This window comes from Mesoplodon mirus, assembly GCF_964341445.2.
Source record: "Mesoplodon mirus genome assembly, chromosome: 12".
Lineage (NCBI taxonomy): Eukaryota > Metazoa > Chordata > Mammalia > Artiodactyla > Ziphiidae > Mesoplodon > Mesoplodon mirus.
Genome location: NC_138988.1, coordinates 53,158,254 through 53,183,269, shown reverse-complemented (window position 1 = coordinate 53,183,269; position 25,016 = coordinate 53,158,254). Strand labels below are relative to the sequence as shown.

General features: G+C 45.1%; 2 protein-coding genes across 3 annotated transcripts in view; one reads left to right on the top strand and one right to left on the bottom strand.

Moving 5' to 3' along the window:
• The window catches only part of OSBPL10 (oxysterol binding protein like 10), a 289,059-nt gene extending 275,308 nt beyond the window's left edge, over window positions 1-13,751 (bottom strand). Inside the window, exon 1 of one of the 2 annotated variants that reach the window (XM_082637543.1) lies at window positions 13,381-13,751. In XM_082637543.1, coding sequence (XP_082493669.1) covers window positions 13,381-13,661 — 281 coding nt within the window. In that variant the 5' untranslated portion in view covers window positions 13,662-13,751. The remainder of the gene's footprint in view (window positions 1-13,380) is intronic. The other variant, XM_082637544.1, reaches the window with a different exon arrangement.
• LOC309813121 (uncharacterized protein) lies at window positions 13,660-22,329 on the top strand (the record flags this gene model as incomplete). The annotated part of the gene is made up of 2 exons (XM_082637713.1): window positions 13,660-14,599; window positions 21,827-22,329. The coding sequence occupies one exon, from the start codon at window positions 13,660-13,662 to the stop codon at window positions 14,200-14,202; it is 543 nt and encodes a 180-aa protein (XP_082493839.1). The 3' UTR covers window positions 14,203-14,599; window positions 21,827-22,329.
• Window positions 22,330-25,016: the final 2,687 nt, after the last annotated feature.

Sequence of the window (25,016 nt, the reverse complement as noted above, 5' to 3'; positions counted from 1 at the left end):
AAAAATATATAGAGTTTTGGCTTTTAACATTCTTTTCCTGAATTTCAGCTCACCCCAAAGGAATCACAAAAACTGACGTTTAACAAAAAAAATTTCAGTTACAGGAAACTCCAGATTAACTAAGTGACTACAGTAGTGTTACAATGCACTTCGGGGCAAGGTATCAAATGGAGACCTCACAAAAAGAGAAAGGCATACATTAGCCAGGCGAATAAAAATGACCGCCAAGATTGTTGCTAGTACAGAAAGTGACAAAATATGAAATGCCACATATATAATAAGTATGCAACAATGCTCTCTCAACAGCACTAGCAACAAAATTACCTTTTGTCCTGTTCCACTTTGGGGACCAATGCATGAAATGAGTCAGCTGGAACAGGCACACAGAAAAGCTCCGTGCTGAGCGGTTAGCCAAAGGGGTCGGGAGGCCCATTTTTAAGGTATTAGTAATAGGGTGGAACTCAGCTACACGAGAATCCCAACAGCAAAATGGATTCAAAACACGTGACCCCATTTTAGCCAAAGTCCACACTCTGAGCTTCATGACCTGGGAGTTCTCCATGTCAATCAAGATTCATCTGTCAGTACTTCCAAAGAGTCACAGGGCCCCTCAGCCAGCCCTTGGAGCCCGAGTGAAGACAGGACAGTACAGTAAGAAAAGATATGACTAAGAACTACAGGAGGCAAGCAGCAAGGCTGTGAAAGCTCTAAACATACAGCCCAAAAACAGTGCCTGTTTCTGACCAGGGAAAACCCACCAAACATCAACTACCCACAGAAGGAAATTCTGCCCAGGGGAAGGCTGCAAAATCACTAATTACAACACAGGGGCCCTTCTTGGGGAAGGCCAGGGCTGAAGAGAGAGTGACTGAGGGATAAAACAGAGCAATGATTACCTTTCAGTGTAATGAACTGCTGGCTTACCCTGAGGCAAAGCCCTCAGTGATCTCATCTATAAAATGAGCAGGTAGAAGATCTTCAAGTTCCTTCCAGGGTAATGGAAAGAAAACATGCTCCAGAGTCAGACAGATCCTGGCTCCACACCTGACTAACTGGGCAACTTAGGTCACTCTATGCCTCAGTTTCTTCATCTGTAAAACAGAGATTCCACCTGCATCAGTTAGGGTTAGATTTGGCTGCGAATAGTGACTTAAAAAAAAAGCTTATTCCCCCAATCATAGAAAAGTCCAGAAGAGGGCAACCCAGGATTTGTGAGGTGGCTCAGATCAACAAAGTCATCAGAGGCATCTTCTGCCTTGATAGCCTTCATCCCAGTCACCTAAAGACTCAAGACGACTGCTGGGGGACTTCCCTGGTAGTCCAGTGGGTAAGACTCCGTGCTCCCAATGCAGGGGGCCCAGGTTCAATCCCTGGTCAGGGAACTAGATCCCACATACATGCCGCGACTAATGAGCCCACCTGCCACAACAAAGGACCACACATGCTGCAACTAAGGAGTGTGCCTGCCGCAACTAAGACCCAGTGCAACCAAATAAATAAAATGAATATTTTAAAAAATGGAGGACCTGCCATGACTCCAGGTATCTATTTTAAAAAAAAAGACGACTGCTGGAATTCCAGCCATCACGTCTGTATTCCAGTTTCGGCCACATGTCTACATTCCAATAAGGAAAAAAGGGGAAAGGTACAAAGAAGGTTCCAGGAAACTACTATGTGACCCCTCTGCTTGTAACCAGAATACAATCGCATGGCCATCCCTAGCTGTGAGGGTGGAATGAGGGGTGCAAATATAGTTTTATCTAGGACAAAGCACACATCCAGATTAAAACTGGGGTTCTATGACTATAGAAGAAGGGGAGACTGGATAAATCTGCAACACCTCTCATCCCATGTTAAGGATTAAATTGTAAATGTAAAGTGTCCGACACTCCCTGGGCCCACAAATGTATCCCTTCCCCTCTGGCAGTGCTGACATTTTATGACTTGTGGTCTCCACGGCTTGCGATGTCCTTCGGGAAACAGGCTTTTCCAGCCTGGTCTCTCTTTTACTGGCTAGTCTCTGGCCACAGCCCGTGTACCACCTGCATTCCAGCCATACCAAACTATCTCGCTCCTTCCATACCTCCCAACCTTTGTACTCACAGAGCTTCTACCAGGGAAGCTCTCCCCAAGCCCTGGGCTACACAATGAACCCCCTAGACATCCTAGGTCTCCCCTCACCTGCCACTTCCCCTCTATCCCCACCACGTAGGGCTCTCCCCAGGTGCTTCCTCTCGGGTAGCATCACCCCCCCCACCCCACCCCACCCTGTATCATAAGTGCTTTCTATGGGCCACGCCCTGTTCTAAGCCCTTTACACACAGCTTTGAAGCTGATCCCAACAACCCTATGACACAGACACTATAACACCCCCATTTTACAGATGAAGAAACAGAGGCACAGAGAGGTAAACTAGATGGTCCATGGCCACACAGGTTGTAAACAGCAGAGCCAGGATGCAAGCACAGGCTGTTGGACTGCAGAATCCATACCCTTTGCCACCACATGAGGCTGCCTTGACTCCCTGACTGAGGGGTCTGCATGTCATTTCAGACCAGGGATGGTCAAACCACAGCCCACAGGCTAAATCCAGCCCACCACCTGTTTCTGTAGATGAAGTTTTACTGGAACAGACACACCCAGTTGTTTACAATGGGAGAGTTGAGGAGTTGCCATGGAGACCACAGAGCCCACAGAGCCAGATATTAACTGTCTGACCCCTTATAGGAAAAGTCGGCCACCCCTGTTTCAGGCTGTCAGCTCCATAAGGCAGGGCCTGCACTGTGTTCTTCTGACCCCCACATCTCTCAGGGCATTTGTTTGTTTGTTTTTAATTGAAGTATAGTTGATTTACAATGTTGTATTAGTTTCTGGTGTACAGCAAAGTGATTCAGTTATACATGTACATATTCATTTTCATATCCTTTTTTATTACGGTTTATTACAGAATATTGAATATAGTTCCCTGTGTTATAGAGCAGGACCTCATTGTTTATCTATTTTATACATAATATTCAATAGTCTGTATCTGTTTATCTCAAACTCCTAATTTATCCCTCCCCCATCCCCTATTCTCTTTGGTAACCATAAGTTTGTCTTCTATGTCTGTGAGTATATTCAATTTTGTAAATAAGCCCATTTGTATCAATTTTTAGACTCCACATGTGATACCATACATTTGTCTTTCTCTGACTTGCTTCACTTAGTAGGATCATCTCTATGTCGATCCATGTTGCTGCAAATGGCATTACTTCGCTCTTTCTTAGGGCTGAGTAATATTCCATATTGTGTGTGTGTGTGTGTGTGTGTGTGTACCACATCTTTTTTATCCATTTATCTGTCAATGGACACTTAGGTTGCTTCCGCATCTAGTGCTGTAATGAACACTGGGGTGCATGTATCTTTTTGAACTAGAGTTTTCTCCAGAAATACTGTACGGCATTTGGTATACACATAAAAGGTGCTCAACAAGTACACGGGGTGTGAACATCCAACAGGCCTAATTACACAGAGAGCAGTGAGTTTGGGGGCTGATGCTGCCAACTCACGCAGGGCTTGGAAAGTCTCCCAATTGAACAACCAAAGGGCCCAGAAAAACCACCATGGTGGCGTTCCCTGCACCGTTCACAACCCATCACAGTACTGACGGAGTGACCATTGCAGCGACGTACCTATTGCCTAATCTACTTAACTACCCCAGAACAAGGGGCTCACAGAAAGCCCCAGCCCCACGCACACTCGGGAGAACCTGAATCCCACGGCTTCCTCGGTGGTTCCCAATATCTGCTCGTGGCTCACCAGCCACATGACCGGCACTGCAGATAAACACAACACATCCTGGAAAAGAGTTACTAAAAACTGAGGTCGGTCGCCTTTCGACTTGTTACATTTTCATCAAAATATTTCTAGAAAGGGACCAAACCACATAGAAACAGAAATAGTCCTTTAAAAACTACCGCACAACGTGAAAAAGTTATTCACGGCTCAAATGCCTTCTCCGACCTTCAAAGAACAGGCTTGTGGACCACATTTCCTGATTGTATTGTCATTATTATTATTATTATTATTTTTTTTTATGGCTGCGTTGGGTCTTCGTTGCCGCACGAGGGCTTTCTCTAGTTGGCGAGCAGGGGCTACTGTTTGTTACAGTGCGCGGGCTTCTCATTGCAGTGGCTTCTCTTGTCTCGGAGCATGGGCTCTAGGCGTGCGCGGGCTTCAGCAGTTGTGGCACGTGGGCTCAGTAGTTGTGGCTTGCAGGCTCTAGAGCACAAGCTCAGTAGTTGTGGCGCACAGGCTTAGTTGCTCTGCGGCATGTGGGATCTTCCCAGAGCAGGGCTCGAACCCATGTCTCCTGCACTGGCAGGTGGATTCTTAACCACTGTGCCACCAGGGAAGCCCTGTATCATTATTCTTCATAACATTACACAAGGCACAAATAAAGCACTTTCTTTCTGGGCTGTGACCATATCCAATCGAGTCTGGGTTATCAAAACCAAATTCTGAATGGTTTTCTTTCTAATTCTGTCTTGGCCAGGCCCGAAATCCCATCAGGAGCCGCCCAGAGGAAATGAGCAAAACACCTCCCATATTTCTGGCACAATCATCTCAATCCTGCTTTTAGGACACAAAGGCCCTCATCTCTCCTTTCCTCCCAGGGTTCTCAAACAGCTGTCCGCTGGAGCACACCCTGCCAGGCCAGAGGCTGGGCAGCCAATGGAGACCAGCATCCGCTACACAAATCAAACCATTTGTCACCTGGGGCCCTGAGTGGGGGAGGAAGGGCTGAGAAACAGCTGCATACTGGCTACGGCTGGGTCAACAATGACCACCAACTCACCCTCAGGTTCCACGAAGTCCCCCACTGGTCTGTTTAAAATACCAGACACCCAGCAAACAAACTACTGCATGCTAGGCACTGTGCCAGGCCCGATGCATGCAGGAGCTCACAACAACACTACGAGGCTGGCCTCATGCACAGATGAGGAAACCAGGGTCCAAAGAGGTAAGTGACTTGTAAAGGTCCTGCAGCAAAAACGAGGCAAAGCTGGACCAGCAAGGGGGTCTAAGCACGTCACCAGCCTGTGCTCCTGAAGGCTGTCCCCTCAGAAGCAAGGCGATTCCAGAAGGAGGCAGTCCCAGCTTCCAAAAGCTCCCCAGGTAGCAACACAGAAGGTGGCCGGGATGGGGAGCAACGCACTCATTTACACACTGATGGTGAGCAGTGAGAAACGGTCCAGCCACTCTTAACAGTTTCTACATGCACCTCTCCTAGGACCCTACAATTCCAACCCCCGTGTTGAGCCAAGAGAAATAAAGCTTATGTCCACAGACTTGTACACAAACAGCGGCTTTATTTGTCATAGCCAAAAACTGGAAACCACCCAAACGTCCACCTACAGGTATATCAATAAACAAACTGTGGTATATCCACAAATGCACTATGGCTCAACAACAGAAAGAAACCCAGTATAAACTACTGATAAGGGCGGCAATGTAGACGCATCTCAGAACATCTTTCTGAACTAAACAAACCAGACTACGAAAAGGATATACTGTATGGTTCTAACTACATGAAACCCAAGGAGACAAAACAAATTCATGGTGATAAAAATCAGAAACAGATTGCAGGGAAAGGGGAATGGACTGGAAAGAAGCACAAGGAAACTTCCTGGGGGTGGAAACGTTCTGTACCTTTTGGAGCGGTGTCTACATGGTATAAACAAGTATCAAAATTCAAACAGAACACCTAAGACCTGTGTATTGTATGTTAATTATAACTTTAAAAAGAAGTCCTTGGACTAAGGAGTCATTCTGATGATAAAATGGAAAACAGATTATCATGATTCCTTCCAAAACTAACTGCTCAGTAGAACTTAAAGAAACCCCAAAGAAACCCCAATTTGCCCATTAAAGTAAATTAGGTTTACTCACAGGCATTAGAAACAATTTCCCTCACAATATTACCTACCTAATATTTGCCCAAGGGGTCTGTCTGGCAAACAAAGATGAATGAGCCCATCAATGCTTCCTAACAAGCCCATTAGAGTCATGACAGCAACCTGCACCCTTCCATGGGAGAGATGGCTGTCACCATGGCAACTGGTGGAAGGCAGGAAAGGTGGATGGGGAAGGGAGCTGGTGAGCTAAAGAACCACCTTAGAATTATGACTGTCGGGATGCAATACCCCCCACCACCAAGATGTCCACATCCTAATCCCTAGAACCTGTGACTGTTACCTTACACAGCCAAGTTTTTGGCATATGGCAGATTGATAAAATTCAGGATCTTGAAATGGAGGGGTTATCTAGGTGGGCCCTAAATGCATTCATAGGAGTCCTTCTAACAGGGAAGCAGAGGGAGATGTGACACACACAGAGGAGAAGGCAACAAGAAGACAGGCAGAAACTGGAGTGATGCGGTTACGAGCCAAGGAACGCTGGCAGCCACCAGAAGCTGGAGGAAGCAAGAAGCAATTTTCCCTTAGAGTATCCGGTGGGAGCATGGTCCTGCCAACACCTTGATTTCAACCCAGTGAACCTGATTTCAGACTTGGGCCCTCCAGAATTATGAGAAAATAACTTCCTGTTGTTTAAAGCTACCAAGTTTGTGGTCATTTTTCATAACAGCCATAAGAAAACTAATACAGACTGGAAGCCTTAAAGCTGTACTGCTTCTGCCAGCAGTCTACATTCCCCCAGTATCAACTCAAACTCCTAAGAAATTAATTTATTAATTTCAAATTAATAAAAGGGTTTTTTTCTCTTGAAAGAAAACATCAGAGAACATCTCATTACCATGGGTTAGGCAAAGATTTCCTAAACAGGACTCAAAAAGAACCAAACATAAAGGGAAAACACTGAAAATGTGACATTAAAATTAAGATTTTATGTTTACCAAGACACTAGTAAGAGATGAACTGGCAAACCATAGAGTGAAAGAAGACAGCTGCCTTCTCTAATATGCACTGCCTGTGTGCATGTGTACACAGACCCATCAATTAACTTGTATGCAGAAAAGAACTTTTACAAGTCAATACGAAAAAGGCAGACACCCCAATATATAAATAGACAAAGGACTTAAATAGCACCTTACAAAACATGACATCCAAATGGCCAATAGATACATGAAAAGACGCTAAACTTCATTAGTCTTCAGGGAAGGCAAATCAAAACCACACAATGAAATACCACCACACACCCACCAGATTGGGTACGATGAAAACAACAGACGATGTCAAGTGTGCAAGAGTCTGTGGAACAGCTGGAACTCACACATTTCTGGTGGAGTATTAACAGACACAACAACTCTGCAAAACTCTCTGGCAATATCTCATAAGGAGGACATTTGCAATATCTCCACTCCTAGGTATCCACCCACAGACAGGCATACATATTATTTCCCAAAACTATTCATATGGGCCGAAAACTGGGAAGAACTCAAATGTCTATCTGCATCTGTAATAGGTATAAACATATTTAATATATTCACACAATGGAACACCAAACAGTAGTGGAAATAAACAGACCACAACATGGATGGGGCTCTCAAACATAATGTTAAGAAAAAGAAGTCAGATACAGAAGATCACATCCTGTATGATATGAAATTCAAAAAAAGGCCTAACTAATCTACGGTACTAGAAAACAGAATAGTGGAGCCCTCCGGGGGGGGTTGAGGGGATGACTGCAAGGGATGGGGTTGGGGGCTGCTCTTTCTTGATCTGGGTGTGCTCTGTGTACGAAAATTCATTGAATTATGTACGCTTATGAGTTGTGTACTTTTCTGAATGTATGTTAGACTTCAAATTTACCCTCAAAAACTCAGTTATTCAGAGATTATGTGAAAAGGTGTGGGCAGCTTTCCTTTTTCTCAATAACGTTTTCGAACCGCAAAATGGATGCAAGTTCACCTTAGGGGGAAAAAATAATGGAAAAAAGAGAAGAGAAGAAAATAAAAATCACCCACAATCCCACCAACCAAGGAAAACTGTGGTAACCATTTGGTGTAAATCTCCTCAAATACATGTACGTTTTAAAAGCTGGGGACAGCTCCCCTGGTGGCACAGTGGTTAAGAATCCACCTGCCAATGCAAGGGGCACAGGTTTGAGCCCTGGACCAGGAAGATCCCACATGCCGCGGGGCAACTAAGCCCATGCGCCACAACTACTGAGCCTTCACTCTAGAGACCACACAACTGCTGAGCCCACGTGCCACAACTACTGAAGCCAGCACGTCTAGAGCCCGTGCTCTGCAGCAAGAGAAGCCATGACAATGAGAAGCCTGCACACCGCAACAAAGAGTAGCCCCCGCTCACCGCAACTAGAGAAAGCCTGCGTGTAGCAAGGAAGACCCAACACAACCAAAAATAAAAGAACAAATAAATAAATAAATTTTTTAAAAAAGAAATAAAAGGTGGGGGAGGGGACTTCCCTGGTGGTGCCGTGGTTAAGACTCCGTGCTCCCAATGCAGGGGGCCCGGGTTCGATCCCTGGTCAGGGAACTAGATCACAAATGCATGCCGTAACTAAGAGTTTGCATGCCACAAACAAGGAGCCCACGTGCTGCAACTAAGGAGCCTGCCTGCCACAACTAAGGAGCCCGCCTGCCGCAACTAAGGAGCCTGCCTGCCACAACTAAGGAGCCCACCTGCTGCAACTAAGACCTGGTGCAACCAAATAGATAAATAAATTTAAAAATAATAATAATAAAATAATTAAAAGGTGGGGGAGAGAGGATCCTGCAGGGAGTGATTAACACACAGCAGGTTATAACATATATAATATATTACATATATTGTGTATATTACATATATTACATGTAATATGCAGTTCTGTAACCTAAGCAACCGCCCCTTTATTATTATTGTCAATGAAACGATCTAGTGTCCCTAAACTATTTGAGTGCAGCCTCAGAACAATCTGACAACCCGGAGAGCAAGATGTGCAAATCCTTCCAAAGTACACAGAGGCAAGAACGTTAAACCAGAGCAGTGATTTTCAACCCTAGTATCACCACCAATTACCTCTAAAACTACTGGAATACCCAAAAACCATTCATTTTAATGCAGTATGATTTTTAAAGTTAATATATGCCCCTACTGGCTTTGCTAAATGGGCCAGGTGGCCCCAAAATCCTGGGAAATCATGGCTGGAGGCTAAACACTACCTTCTCAAAGTATGTTAATGCAGATCAAGACAAAAGCAAGCCCTGGAAATCTAGTCCCTAAAGGTCCACCCTGGGTGGGTTGTGGTGGGTCTGAAGTCAGGGTGGGCATGTCTGCTGAGCCAGAAGACAAAGACTGCTGGCTGCAGACAGCAGGGCAAATGATAAACATACTAACTCAAGGACAAGGCTATGAGCAGGTAGAGAACTAAGAATTATAACAGTAGCAAACACTGGCCAAAACAGAACTAAGTCCTGGTTTGATTTCTTCTCTGTCATGCATTCCTTTGCTTACTCATTCAGTAATACTTGCTGAACCTTTATTATATGCCACACCCTGTTCTAGGCACTGGCGATATAGCAGTGAACAAGACAGGTGAAATTATTCTCTGTCCTCAGGGAGCTAACACCTAGTGCAGAAAGACAAAAGAGTAAAATGCGGAGCATGTCAGCTGGTGGTTAAGTGTTTAGGAGGAAAAGCAAGGAAGGGAGATGGGGATTAGAGGCTGGAAGAGGGAGTTAAGTCACTTCCCACAGAGAGGTAAATGTCTGGTTCCAAGTCTCTCTCCTCTCAAAGAACTCTAGGATAATTACATTAATGGAGTCCCAGAGTCATCTCAGCATTCAAAAAACAGACCAAGAATTTTATGGACCAGAAAGGGTCCATTTACCATGGGGCAAACTGAAGATCCAATAATAGCTCCCACTTCCCAGGATCCTGAACTATTCTCAGGCCCTTATACACCGGTGTCTTCATTTAATCCCCACACTGAACTAATGAGAAGCATAGGGGTAACACCATCTTTGACATTTAACAGATGGGAAAACGGAATCCCAGTGCAATTAGGGAACTGGCCCAAGGTAACAGGTGTGCTAAATGCTGACGTCAGGACACTGCTCTAACTTTCCAAATAAATGTCCATTGGTGGCCTGAGGTTTTCTTTTGCCAACACTCATCTTCCTTAATCTATTCAAGATTTGCTTTTCAGTGTTTTACTGAGTTCTCACAACCCCACCAATCACCTGAAAAAGAATTAGAAGCTGGTTCCTTTTTTTTTTTTTTTTTTCGGCCGTGAAGCTTGTGGGATCCTAGTTCCCCAAACTGGGATTGAACTCAGGCCCCCCGCAGTGGAATCACAGAGTCCTAACCACTGGACCACCAGGGAATTCCCTAAATATATATTTTAATATTTGTAGCACCTACCTCTTTCTGAAATTGTATTCATTTGTTTAGAGGCATTTACTCTTTAATGCCATCTTACAAATCTCTTCCATGCTGTAATGTCTGAAATATTTTCTTTAAAGAACTATAATAATGGATTATAGAAACTCTTTAATGGGTATTCCCTCCCCTCCCCTCCCCACTTGCCCCGGCTCTGATTACTTCAGACTTTCTCAGACAATGAGAGAGCCAACTGTCCTGGACATGCTCTCCTGAGCATGTCCCACCTGTGTAGTTTTCCCTCCTGTCACCTCTGTTTATGTCATTTATTTTGTGTTCTGGCCACACCACCTTCTTCAGGGCATGGGGATGAGGATGAGAATGCTACAAATAAGTTAAGGCAGAATATGATACTGAATGGTAAAATATAAGCTTTACAGCAACTTGAGGACATGCAAGCAGACACCAGAGTAAAGCTGTGACTAGGGGTTGACTGGTGTGAAGACCTAGGAGCCGGTGGAGGATGTTATCAACAGCATGGCAGCCTGGGAACACTCACTGCGAGGCTGGAGACTTCTCATTAACTGCAGGCAATTTGAAAAGAACTGCAAAGGAACACACCATGAGGCCCCCCAAATGCAGGGAGCTTGACCCAGCCCACCTACTTGCACCAAGGCAATTCCCTGGACTGGGGAAGGGTGGGCTCCTTCCACTTCTGAATCCTGCGACCCCTCCACTACTTGATGAGAAGATGCCCATGTGTTTTTGTTTGTTTGTTTTTGCTGTACGTGGGCCCCTCACTGTCGCGGCCTCTCCCGTTGCAGAGCACAGGCTCCGGACGCGCAGGCTCAGCGGCCATGGCTCACGGGCCTAGCCGCTCCGCGGCATGTGGGATCTTCCCGGACCGGGGCACGAACCCGTGTCCCCTGCATTGGCAGGAGGACTCCCAACCACTGCGCCACCAGGGAAGCCCTGCCCATGTGTTTTAAACACTGGAGTAGCTCCAGAGTAGCTGGAATGGTGCCTCTGAATAATTAAATGGACAAATGAATATATTCTCAAAGTTTCTGTCTTTGTCCTCCTCCCTCTTCCTTTTCACTGATCCAGATCTTCCTTTAAGACCCCTTGAGAAGAAAGTATGCAGTCACAGCCATCACAGATTTTCTCCGGATCACTAAATGGACCCTTGGCCACAGATGTGGGAAACAAAACCTGACACTGAGACATTAACCATTAGAAAGGGACAATGCTTTTGGAGTCAGTGGTAGACTTCAAAACCGGTGCATCTACTATGATGAGAACAAACATTGGCAGGCAGCTATAAACCACAGTAAACAAACTCAATAAAGATGAGACCTCAGCAGCACACACAGTACATTTCACCTGTGTAGGCTGCAATCAAATACATGTCGTTGTTGTTGTTATTATTATTATCATTATTATAAATTTTGCCTCTTCTCAATCTGGGCTTCAACCTAAATACTCCAGTAGATTTAGATACACAAAAGCATGAGTTACTCCAATTCCCCCTAAATCCACTCCAAAGAACAAATCCTTTAATATACATTGCAGGTAAAATGCCATCCCCAAGTGAAATAACAGTAATCCAGGGTAAAAGCTCTGTGGCCTCATAAGCTACTTGGGAAAAAAAGCATTAAAGGTGACTGTCCAACACACAAACCAAATGCTATCACCAGCAAGGCATGGTGAGGTGCCATTAACAACGCAATTACCAGGAACTGAAATCAGATTCAGTCCTCTCATCTGTCTCCTCTCGGCACTCCACCCATCCTTTCAGCTCTCCAAGAATTGAAGGGGAAAAGGGAGAGGCAAGAGGCTCTGGGCACTGGGGCTATTTTAAGAAATAAAAGGATTCAAAAGTTAAGGTGCAACTTCCAAGAACACAGTAGCAGATCTCCAAGGAAACCCCGGTGAAAGTTCTGTCTATAATATCAACTCAGGTTCCATACGTAGGAAGTCATCTTCCTCTTAGTTGAGTTTCATGTAAATAACTGCCTGCTGTTTCAGCCGTAAACAATCTGAAACTTACAAAGGGAGAGAGGACCAAGTACTCTACTAACCAGCAGAGAGAAGCAGGAGTTCCCAGGGTGTGATTCAAATCTCACAAGCATCCTTAAGAACCCCAAGTCCTAATATCCAAGGGCTATTAAGGACCAGTCACAAGATCTCATCAACAGCCTCTCCAAAAAGCCCCATTCTCCTTGCATGGATATTTGTATTTTCCTTTGACTTGCTTTTGAAAAACAAAGTTTAAAAATGTCAGCAGCAGTACCCCATCTGCTCCTTTCAAGTGTTCCTCACTATTCTCACTACTCAGTCCACACAGCACCGCGACCCCTTCCCTTGACACCCATCCTTCCACGTGTCCATAACTAGGCTTCCCAACTGTGAGGGTAGAGTGAGCAGGGAACTTCAAAACAACACCTAAAGGGGGAAAATAATAATAATAATTTAAATAGCGACCTGCCATTTCGGAGGGGGACAGAGTGTCAAAGGAAAACAAACAAAACCAAAAAAAAAAACTAAACTTCCGTCGCAGAGATTGGAGGCTCCCGGCCACCAACTGGGTAGGGGGCTAGCATGCGCGCCGGAAGCCGCCGAGGATAAGTGGCTGGTTTCTGGTGGTGATGGTGTCTTTAAACGACAAAGTTTTAAATGAACTATGATATGGGGAGAATTGCTGTGATGGGATCAGATGTACTAGCTCTTTCACCCAGGCGTCAAGCACGCCCCCTCTGCCTCCCGTCCTCAGCCGTTCTCCAGGAGTACGGGAAACCGCTAGCAGTCAGGGCCCGGAGACCAGCGCGCTCGCCCGCCCGCCGCTCCAGTCCCAGCAGGAACCAGGGCTCTCCCTCCCTCCCCGCCACTGCTATGCGATCCCGGGGTGGGGTGGCGGCGCGCCGAGGGGAGCGAGGACCTGGGAAGGGCCCGGGTGCCGAGGCGGCCCCGGCTCGCCGGCGGCCCGATCGCGCGCGCACACACTCACACTCACAACAAGCGGCGCGCAGGGAGGGGCGGGCGGTCGGCGCGTTACCTGTTCTGCCAGCCCTGGAGGAGGTTGGTGTATTTGCTGAGCACGCCCTCGAGCGCCGGCTCCCTCCGCCGGCCGCTTCCACCGCACGGGCTAGCGGCCACCGAGCCCGGGCTACTGCGGCTGCCCCCGCCGCCGAGCCCGGCGGCCGCCGACCGACCGGAGACCCCCCGGCCCGCTAGGGAGCAGGAGGGCGAGGAGCCCGCCGAGGTGGCGCGGCTGCTGCTGCGGCTGCTGCTGTTGCTGCCCCCGCCGCCGTCTGCGCCCTGGGCCGCTCTCTCCATGGTTCGCGCGCGCCTGGGACGCGGGTGCCCGCAGCAGTGGCGACCCCGGCGCTGGAGCTCCTGGCGCGGCGGCGGCTACAGCTCCGGGCACCCGGGCCGCGCGTGGCTGCTCCAAATCCCCGGGAAACGCCTGACTCATACAGGAGGAAGAGGAGGAGGAGGCAAAGAAGAGCTGGGAAGGAAGCCAACGGGGCTGGATGCAGCTGCGGCCGCCCCTCCTCCGGCCGCGGCCCGGGCCCCGGCCCCTCCCTCCGCACTAGTTTCCCCGGCAAGTTCGGAGCGGGTGGCCGGTTCGGCAAGCCCTCCTCCGGTTCCTCCTCCTCTGCTTTCCAGTCCCCGCGGCCGCTCAGGCCCAGGGCTCGGGGCGCCAATGCGCAGGGTGGGCACGCCCGGAATCCACACCCTGCCGCCCCCTCTCGGATGGGAAGGTGCGAAAGGGAATCTCCGCGCGTCACTCCCCACCCCCCAACCACCTCGGGACCTGGAGGGAGGGGCGGTCCCACCCACCGGGTCCACCCGGATATGGACCCGCCCGGCCTAACGCCGGCTTACGCGCACACTCTTCGTCTTCCGCACTGAGCCTGGCCCGGACACACGTACACGGTCACCTGGACATCGACCTCACTGGCCGAGCCAAGAAACAGGGCAGGGAGGTTCTCCGGGCTCTCCTGTGCGTCTGGGAGGGGAGGGCAGAGCAGGTAAGCTCTCCCGGGGCATTTTCAGCCAGCGGAGTTATGGCACAGTGGACACCAGGGCCGGGACCGGAGGCAAGAGAACTTGGGTTCCTGCGAGTGCCTCCTTAAATTGAGCGTCCTAGGCGCCGCACTGCCCTCACCCTAATCCCCACCCTGATGGACACACGTAAACCTGGCAAATCCAACCCTACCTGGTGTTATCAGACAGCACGAAGCACCTGGGAACCAGAGGCTCCGAAATGGGTAAGACTGCACTTAAGGCAGGAGAAATCACAGATACTTACAAACAGAGCGAGGTATTCTATTGGCTGTAACTTCTGCCCTCACCCACCCCCCGCCCCAAGGTACACGGAGCTGCAGCTGGGTTTCTAAATCTAAAGTTGTGTTTTTGCTCTTCCGCAGAAGTAGATGGGTTACACTTTCTCCACTGCACTCATCATTTTTGTGCATATAAATATCCAATGCAATCTGGAAGTTTCCAAAATTACCTGGAAAGTAGCTTTGAGGATCTCACACTCTCCCCAACACACACACACCAGAAAACAAAAACAAATATTGATAGGTGATCCACATCTACAAACCCATAAAGCAGATAAATAATTCAACAGTTTAAAAATTACTAAATGAAATAGAGTCGGCTTTCATGGGGACCGTTCTCCCAGCCTGACCCCTTTCTAGCTCCATATCCTTCCAGGAAGCTTTCAAAGGTGGGTTAGCTCTAGAAGTTTTCATGGAGAAGCTTCTGGAGCTGATGAGAGTTGGTTGTGCCCTGAATAAATTACAATCCCAAGTACCCACACAGTTTAAAAAGAGGAAAATTCTCAAGAAACTGCATGGTAGAAAAGACCAACTTTGAAGCCAGAGGGAGCTGAGTTCTTATCTATGACCTTGATCTCATTACCTCTTTTAGCCTTAGTTTTCTCACCTGCAAAATGGGACTGATACTACTGGCTGGGATCAACTATGTGAGAATGTTTATTTGTTCAAAATACTTACCGCCTCTTCCCCTGGGAGGACTGTTCTCCCTCCACATGACCCTCAGGCTTGGCCATGGAATTCTTTTGGCCAGTGGACTGTGAACAGATATAATAGATGCTATGTCCAAACATAAGTCTAAGATTCATCACACGGTTCCACCATCTTTCTCTTCCTTCTGCCAGGTGAGCAGCATGTCTCAGATCAGGGCTGTCCTTCAGCTTGGGTCCTGGAGTGAGAAGACGTGTGACAGAGCTGAAGCCAGTTAGCCTTGGCCATGCCACATGCACAAAATCTTTGCCGCTGAGATTTTAGGAACCATTTTGTCCCACAGCATAACTTTCCTTGAGCCAGCTGGTCAGTGTGTGAGTGTTCTTGAAGCCCTTCATTGGCATCAGGACTGGGAGGTGGGCACATACTGAACAATAACCGTCAGTCATTATATGCCCACACAGCACCCCTCGTGGGGGCCTGCCACCTGAGGGTCCGGCTAAAAGTGGGGAGGCGCCAACATCTTATTTCATATTATCGAACCTCTACCACCTACCCAGCCCACCTGTGACTGGATGAGCAAGCCCAGGAAATTCTCACTTTGGACTAAAAAATTGAGACCCTTGAGATAGTCCAGTTGAAGGGGAGGAGGGGCTACACTGAAAGGACTAGTCAAGGTCAGAGTCCTAGTCTGTTCAGCCTGCTGTAACAAAATACCACAGACTGGGAGCCTATAAACAACAAAAATTTATCTCTCACAAATCTGGAGGCTGGAAGTCCAAGATCATGGTGCCAGCATGTTCAGGTTCTGGTGAGAACCCTCTTCCAAGCCTCAGACTTCTCACTGTGTCCTCATGTGGCAGAAGGGTCTTGGGAGCTCTGTGGGGTCTCTTTTATAAGAGCACTAACCCCACCCTCATGAACTAAGCACCTCTCAAAGGCCCCACCTCCTAATACTATCACATTGGGCATTAGGATTTCCACATAGGAATTGGGTGGATATTGATAAGGGATTCAAAACTCTCTGCCAAAAAGAAGAAAAAAAATTTTTTTCCAATGCATTGTGGCCTTGTATTACTTCATATAATGCTTTAATTACTCTTGCAGACAGTGTAGGAATTTTATAGGGAAAGTGAGTAATTTGATCAAGTCGCACAAAAAAACAAATGAGATATCATAACTAATTTTCCTGCATCCCAGTCATGGTAGTAATTTATGTCAAATACACTTTATGTAGAACATGATTGAGGGAGTTTCTCAGAAACTGTGGTTGACAAATATTCAGACCATAGAAGCCAGGGTGGAGCGAGAGCAAGCCAGCTGTGTGGGATCAGAAATGGCCAAAGAGGTAAGTCAGTAGCAAGAGGTGCATGGAGCAGATGTGCTGCAAGAAGAGGCAAGACCATGACAGAGAGAGGAGCACACATGTCCCCACTCTTCCCCGCCTCTTCACCAGGCTTGTGCTTCTCACCCATGGAATTGGGTTTTGTTGTTGTTGTTGTTTTTAATTGAAGTATAGTCAATTTACAATGTTGTGTTAGTTTCAGGTGTACAGCAAAGTGATTCAATTTTATATATACATATATATATATATATTCTTCTTATTTTCCATTATAGTTTATTACAGGATATTGAATATAGTTCCCTGTGCTATACAATAAGACCTTGTTGTTTATCTCTTTTATATATAGTAGTTTGTATCTGCTAATCCCAAACTCCTAATTTATTCCTCCCCCACCCCCTTTCCCCTTTGGTAGCCATAAGTTTTTTATATCTGTGAGTCTGTTTCTGTTTCATAAATAGGTTCATTTGTATCATATTTTAGATTCCACATATAAGTGATATCATATGATGTTTGTCTTTCTCTGTCTGACTTACCTCACTTAGTAATAATAATCTCTAGGTCCATCAATGTTGCTGCAAATGGCATTATTTCATTCTTTCTATGGCTGAGTAATATTCCATGGTATATATCTATACCACATCTTCTTCATCCATTCATCTGTTAATGGACATTTAGGTTGCTTCCATGTCTTGGCTATTGTAAATAGTGCTGCTGTGAACATTGGGGTGCATGTGTCTTTTCGAGTTAGAGTTTTCTCCAGAAATATGCCCAGGAGTGAGATTGCTGGATCACTGGAGTTTTAAATTTAAAGTCACTTTTTCTAGAAAGCTTTCCTTGACCCACTGTAGAATAGCAAGTGAAGAAAAGATAACTGCAGAATTCTCTTCATGTTGGAAAAACAATTTGAGAACAAAAGACATAATAAATTCGCAAAAATATTTGCAGAACATACATGCCCAAAACAAGGACTTATTTCCTTAACTTACCCAGATTGCATAAATCATTAAGAAAAATACAAGCGTAAGTAGAATGACTGGAAATCTAACAGCCATCTTGGACCATGTGAAGACTTTGTGAATGGAAGCCATACATAATTGGAACAAAAGGACAAACACACCACACCTCTTCAAATAATGGGCAGAAACAGTCACCCTGAGTAGGGAGCTGACTACCGCAGTTTCTCCACATGGACCCAGAGAGCTTGTCTGGAGTTTCCAGTAATTGTTTCCGGAACCCCCTCTTCTAGCTGGGACTGTCATTCTTGTCAATGGCACATAAAGTCTTAAGAGGATATTCATGAACCAGCAAGAGTAAATAGTACTAGAAATTAACACAACATTGTAAATCAACTATACTTCAATAAAATAAATTTTTTATCTTTGTGTTCTAAATTCACAGCATTTTATTTATTTATTTATTTATTTTGGCTGCATTGGGTCTTTGCTGTGTGCAGGCTTTCTCTAGTTGTGGCGAGTGGGGGCTACTGTTTGTTGCAGTGTGCAGGCTTCTCATTGCAGTGGCTTCCCTTGTTGCAGAGCACATGCTCTAGGCACGTGGGCTTCAGTAGTTGTGGCACGTGGGCTCAGTAGTTGTGGCTCGCAGGCTCAGTAGTTGTGGTGCACGGGCTTAATTGCTCTGCGGCATGTGGGATCTTCCCAGACCAGGGCTTGAACCCCTGTCCCCTGCATTGGCATGCGGATTCTTAACCACTGCACCACGAGGGAAGTCCCAAAATAAATTTTAGAAAAAGTAATTAGTCACTGACATGGTTGGCCAGATGCCATACATGAAGCCACAAGTGGAGAGAAGTTTGTCACAAGCAGATCACCCTCTGTTTCAACTTGGTCACATTTGTGTTAGAAACAACTGATCTAATGTGTTCTCCATCCCCAATAATAACAATCATAGCTAATATTTATTGAGCACTTACTATGTGCCAGGCACTGTGCCAAGTGTTTTATCCATAGTAACTCGTTTAATCTTTACAACAACCACATGAGCTGTGTATTGTTCCTGTTCCTATTTTACAGGTGGAGAAAAACTGAATCAAAGAAATGTTCAGCAAAAATAGGGCAAGATGTAAAAAATTTTATTCTTGTTCTACAAGGAGAAATAGAAATTTATTTTAGGGCTTCCCTGGTGGCACAGTGGTTAAGAATCCTCCTGCCAATGCAGGGGAAGCCACCACAGTGAGAAGCCCGTGCACCGCAACGAAGAGGAGCCCCCTCTCGCTGCAACTAGAGAAAGCCCACGCAGCAACGAAGACCCAACACAGCCAAAAATAAATAAATAAATAAATAAATATACTAAAAAAAAAATTTTTATTTTATATTTCAAGAAAAAAAGTTAAGCAACATCCCCTGTATAATGGAAAAGGATCTAAAAAAGAAATATATGTATATACATACACATATATGTATAACCGAATCACTTTGCTGTACACCTGAAACTAACACAACATTGTAAATCAACTATATTTCAAAAAACTATATTTCACAAACCACTTCCCTGGCGGTCCAGTGGTTAAGACTATGCTTTCAATGCAGGGGGCATGGGTTCGATCCCTGGTCAGGGAACTAAGATCCCACATGCCACACAGTGCAGCCAAAAATTTTTTTCTTAATTAAATATATTTATAATATCTGGCTTAAACCACTTTAAAAAGAAAAAGCAACATCCCCCCAAACCCTGCTGGAGCTAGATTTTAAACTCAGGCAGTTTGGCTAGTGAGCCTGAGTTCTTTACCACTAAACTATTCCACTTGCTTCATAATGGATTCAGTCTTCTTTCTTCTACTTAATGAAACCACTGAAAGTACAGCTCAGTGCCTGGAATTCCATTTCTTATTACACTTTTGTTCATGTAGGAATTGATTCTCCCATCACCACTGGGAGAGAAGCAGGGCAGGAGCTTGGGCCCCTAGCATCCAGCCACAGGGCCTGCACGCCATAATCCTCAATAAATGTTTATTGTTTGACGAATGAAGTGCAGTTTTACTGGGGAAGAAACAGAAACTCAGAAAGGAGAAGCCAATACTAAACCTGAACTCAGGTCTTCTGACGCCAAGTCCAATGTTCTTACAAATTCACTGCCTGGACTTCAGCTGCAGTGTGTACTCGCAGCTTTACCAGCCGCTGGGAAGATGGAAACACCACAATGGGAGTAGGGACAGCCCATCGCCCTGTGAACTAGCAGCTCCATCAGGACCGCCCCGAGGGTTATATCCAGGAAAATCAAATCGCTACAATGGTCACATGCAACTTCGCAATACAGCCATATATACATTATATTGACATTTTTCCAAAATGGAAATTATGTCATTGTTTTGATGATTAATTTATTTAAATGGATGCTCATTTGTAAAGATTCATATGCACAAAGATACAATGTACAGTAGAAAGTGAAATATATTTGTAACACCTCCCCAGAGGAAACCACTGTTAATAAGTTATGTGTATGTTCTTCCAGACATTTTTCTATGCAGAAATATAGTTACAGATTATCTTATTCAAAAACAGGTTCAGGGCTTCCCTGGTGGCGCAGTGGTTGAGAGTCCGCCTGCCAATGCAGGGGACACGGGTTCGTGCCCCGGTCCGGGAAGATCCCACGTGCTGCAGAGCGGCTGGGCCCGTGAGCCATGGCCGCTGAGCCTGCACGTCCGGAGCCTGTGCTCCGCAACGGGAGAGGCCACAGCAGTGAGAGGCCCGCGTACCGCAAAAAAAAAAAAAACATGGCTCATGTATTACAAAATTCTCCCAGAAAGTGTGAATCCGTTTTCACTCTGCTGATCCTGTCCAGGTCTCCTCACGTGTTTGAGCGATGGCTGAATGGTCTAGGTTGGCCTTGGCTGTGACAGCTGGGCTCTTCTTCCTCACCAGGATCTCTCATCCTCCTGGAGCCTCACCTCAGCTTGTTCTCAGGGCACTGAGAGGGTTCCAGAAAGAGGAAGCATGCAAAGCCTCCTGAAGCCTTGTCTAGGGACTGGCGCAGGGTCACTTCTGCCACATTTCAACAAAGGTGCTGACTTTCCAAGATACCCAGGGAGGGGTCAGCACAGTAGTGTTCTGGGTTCCCATGGTAACTTAAAGGAAAACTTCCACAATATCCAGAGCCCTGAGGTCCTGCACATGAACAAGGAAGATATTTTAAAATTCCTTGCAGCAGGAACACACGGAAGCTGTTCTTCCACAGACTCTTAGACAGAAAATGGAAAAAAGGTGGTTGGAAATTAAAGTTTCTTTAAAAACAACAACAACAACAAAAAACCCCACCAAAAAATAGTGCTGGAACAATTGGACATTTATATGCAAAAAAGTAAAAAATCCATACTTCACACTTTATTCAAAAATGACCTCAAAAGGAATCAAAAACTAAAAGGTGAAACAAAAATATTAACTTTTTTAAAAAAGCATAGGAGAAATCTTTATGAACTGGGGTTAGGAAAACAGAGTACCTCTTGTGAAGAGGGAAGTTTGACTGGGAGGCAAAACCAAGGGTTTGGAGAGGGAGTCAAGGACCACGGGAGAATTATTCCCAGGTCTTGAGATGCAATCAAGGGACTTGAAAGAGGATTACAACTTGTTGACTGGATTTTAGAATCACTGTGGACCACTGATTCCTTGCTGCTTCCCGTTTCCTCCTTTTTGAACAGAATATCAGAGCAGCTATCCTGTGTCTGTGTCTGTTGACCACTGTCTGTTGAGGGGGGGAGGGAGCAGACAGCCTTTCTTCAGTTTCACAGGTTGCAGGAATGAACTCAAGGAGCTGGTCTTAAATAGCTACCCCTGAGCATCCTCTCCTCTCCTGGACTCAGCTTAGAGGACGTGATTCTGACTTCAAGCTGGTGCAGTGATGGGAGGAGACTCTTAGGTGCCCTTGAGTGGACGACTGTGTTTTGCATGTGGGAGGGATATAAATAATTTGTGGCCAGACTATAGTGGTTTCAAAGATATGTCTACAAATTCTGTGATACTTTCTCAAGAGGTGGAGCTTAATTCCTCTCCCCTTGAGTGTGGAATAGACTTGGTGACCCACTTCTAGTGGAGAGAACATTGGCAGAAGTAATGAGACATCATGTCCAAGGTTATGTTATAAAAAGACAATGGTTTCTGTCTTAGGTGAATGTTCTCTCTGTTTCTGTCTCTCATCATTCACACTAGGGAAGCCAGCTGCCATGTCATAAGGACACCCAGGCAGCCTACAGAGAGGAATTAAAGCATGCCAGCCACTATGTGAGTCATCTTGGAAGCAGGTTTTCAGAGGCCAGCTGACCGCCGCATGAGTGACCTTGGAAGCAGGTCCACCCCAGTCAAGTCTCAGGATGAGTGCAGCCCTGACAGACAGCTTGGCTGCAACCTCATGAGAGACCCTGAGGCAGAACCGCCCAGCTAAGCTGCTTCCAGATTCCCAACCTTCAGAAACTGTGAGACAGTAAGTGTTTCTGTTTTAAGCCACTAAATTTGGGATATTTTTTTTACTCAGCAGTAATTAACTAATACAGATGGCTACCTTGAAAGTTGTCATTGTGTAATTTTTATCTCTTTGTTTCCTTTTCACTACTCTTGACCAAATTTTCATATCCTGAAGATATGAAGCAGGGAAAATAAAATAACTCAGAGCAGGTTAAAATAAAAATGATATATCAATGTGGTATTAGCAAAAGCATAGACACAGGGGGCTTCCCTGGTGGCGCAGTGGTTGAGAGTCCGCCTGCCAATGCAGGGGACACGGATTCGTGCCCCAGTCTGGGAAGATCCCACATGCCGCGGAGTGGCTGGGCCCGTGAGCCATGGCCGCTGAGCCTGCGTGCCCGGCGCCTATGCTCCGCAATGGGAGAGGCCACAACAGTGAGAGGCCCGCGTACTGCAAAAAAAAAAAAAAAAAAAAAAGCATAGACACATAGAAAATCTAGAAATAGTTCTACGGAATAGCCAATTGACTTTTGATAGAAGTGCAAACACAATTCAATGGAGCTTTCTGTATTAGTTTCCTGCTTCTGCTGTAAACTAGTACCATAAACTTGGTGGCTTAAAACAATACAAATTTATTATAATTTATTATTTTACAGTTCTGGCAGTCAGAAATTCAAAAATGGGTCTTACAGGCTATAATCAAAGTATTAGCAGGCAGTACAGTATTTTTTCTGAAGGCTCTAGGGGAGAGTCAGTTTCCTGCCTTCTCCAGCTTCTAGGGGCACCTGCATTCCTTGGCTCATGGCCCCTCCAGCAATGGCATCACCCCAACCTCTGCTTCTGTTGTTTCATTTCCTTCCGATTCTGACCCTCCTGTGTCCCTCTTACAAGAATTCTTGTGATTACATTGAGCCTACATGGGTGATCTTTTCAACAAATGATGCTGGAACAACTGGACATTCATATGCAAAAAAAAATATGAACCTTATCTACACCTTATACAAAAATTAACTCAAAATGAATCATAAACCAAAATGTGGAAGGTAAAACTCTTAAACTTTAGGAAGAAAACATAGGAGAAAGCTTTATGAACTTGGATTAGAGAAATAGTTCTCAGATACTACAACAAAAGCATAATATATTGTAAAAAATTGAAAATTTGACATTATCAAAATTAAAAAATTTTTGCTCTGCAATGACACTGACAAGAGTATGAAAAGACAAGCCACAGGCTGGGGAAAATATTTGCAAGTCACGTACCTGACAATGGATTTGTCCCCAGAATATGTAAAGAACTCTCAAAATGTAGAACTAAGAAAATAAACAGCCTTATTTTTTTTAATGGTGAAAGTTTTAAATAATCATCAAATGTAATATACAGATGACAAATAAGTACATGAAGAGATGCTCACATCTTTAGTCATTGGGGAAATACAAATTAAAACTACAATGATATACTACATACCTATTGGTATGGCTAAACACACACACACACACACACACACCACAAAAAACTAATGATACAACGTGCTAGTGAAGACTTAGAGTAACTGGAACACTTATACATTGCTGGTGAGAATGCAAACTAGGACGGGCACTTTGGAAAACTTCTTGGCAGTTTCTTCTAAAGTTAAACATACACTTACCAAGTGTATAAGACAGAGAAAAAGACTGTATGATTTCACTCATATGTGTAGTAAAAGAAATTTTCACATATGGAGATATAAGGAAGTCATTCTGGCTTATACATGAAAGCACTTGAATTTCATGCTAAAACAGCCTGTTTGTGGCTTATCAAACATACATTGTACATCTTCTTTAATTATTAAGGAAAAGGGCACATTGACCAGAAGTCAAGAATGTCCATGTTAAAAATAAAGATTAAATGCCTCCCTTCGTGGGACACCAATGTTGGTCCTCCTCTGGCAATAAGACTCCCTTCTCAGGTGCCAAGGCCACACTAACTTGCTGTGTACGTGCTGATCTATTTTTTGAAACCTTGAAGGAATGTTTCCCTGACTTGTTTGATGTTCTTTGTTCTGATAAGACATAAAACTGTGCAGCGTCTGTCTTCAGGGCTATAGTCCTCAGTTTGGCTCAAATAAAACTCTTTTCTATTCCTTTTATAGATTGTTTATTGGTTATTTTCATCAACATGTGGAATATAAAAAACTAACAAGCAAACAACAAGGTCCTACTGTATAGCACAGAGAACTATATACAATATCCTATGATAAACCATAATGGAAAAGATTATTTTAAAGAAGAATGTTTATATATATATGTATAAAGAAGAATGTTTATTGCTGCTTTATTCATAATCATCGAAACATGGAAACAACCCGAGTATCCCTCAACTGGGGAATAAACTGAAAACAAAACAAAACATACATTCATACAACGGACAACTACTCAGCAATAAGAGAGAGCAAACTGTTGATCCCTGCAACAGCACAAGTAAATCTTGAATGCGTTATGCTAAGAAAAAGAAGCCAGACTGAAGCACGTACTATGTGATCCCATTTATAGGACACTCTGGAAAAAGCAAAAGTATAGGGACAAGGAAGAGATCAGTGGTTGCCAAGAGGTAAGGGTAAAGCCAGGGTCTGACTACAGAGTCAGCTGGAGAGGATTTTTTGGAGTGGGGTGGGGTGATGGACGTGCTCTGTAGGAGGATTGTAGCAGTGGTTATAAGGACTCTATCCACTTGTCAAAACTCATAGACTGTCCACCAAAAGAGTGAATTTTATTAAATGTAAAAATTTTTAACAAATTTTTAAAAAGAAGGAAAAAAAGATATATGAGGTCAAGTGCCAGGTTACCTTCACGTTAGGGAATGGGTTCCCTATGTCGGAACAGAAGGACGAATGGATGCAAGGATGGATGTATGGATGCATGGATGCATGGATGAAAGGAAAGAAGGAAGCATGGATGCATG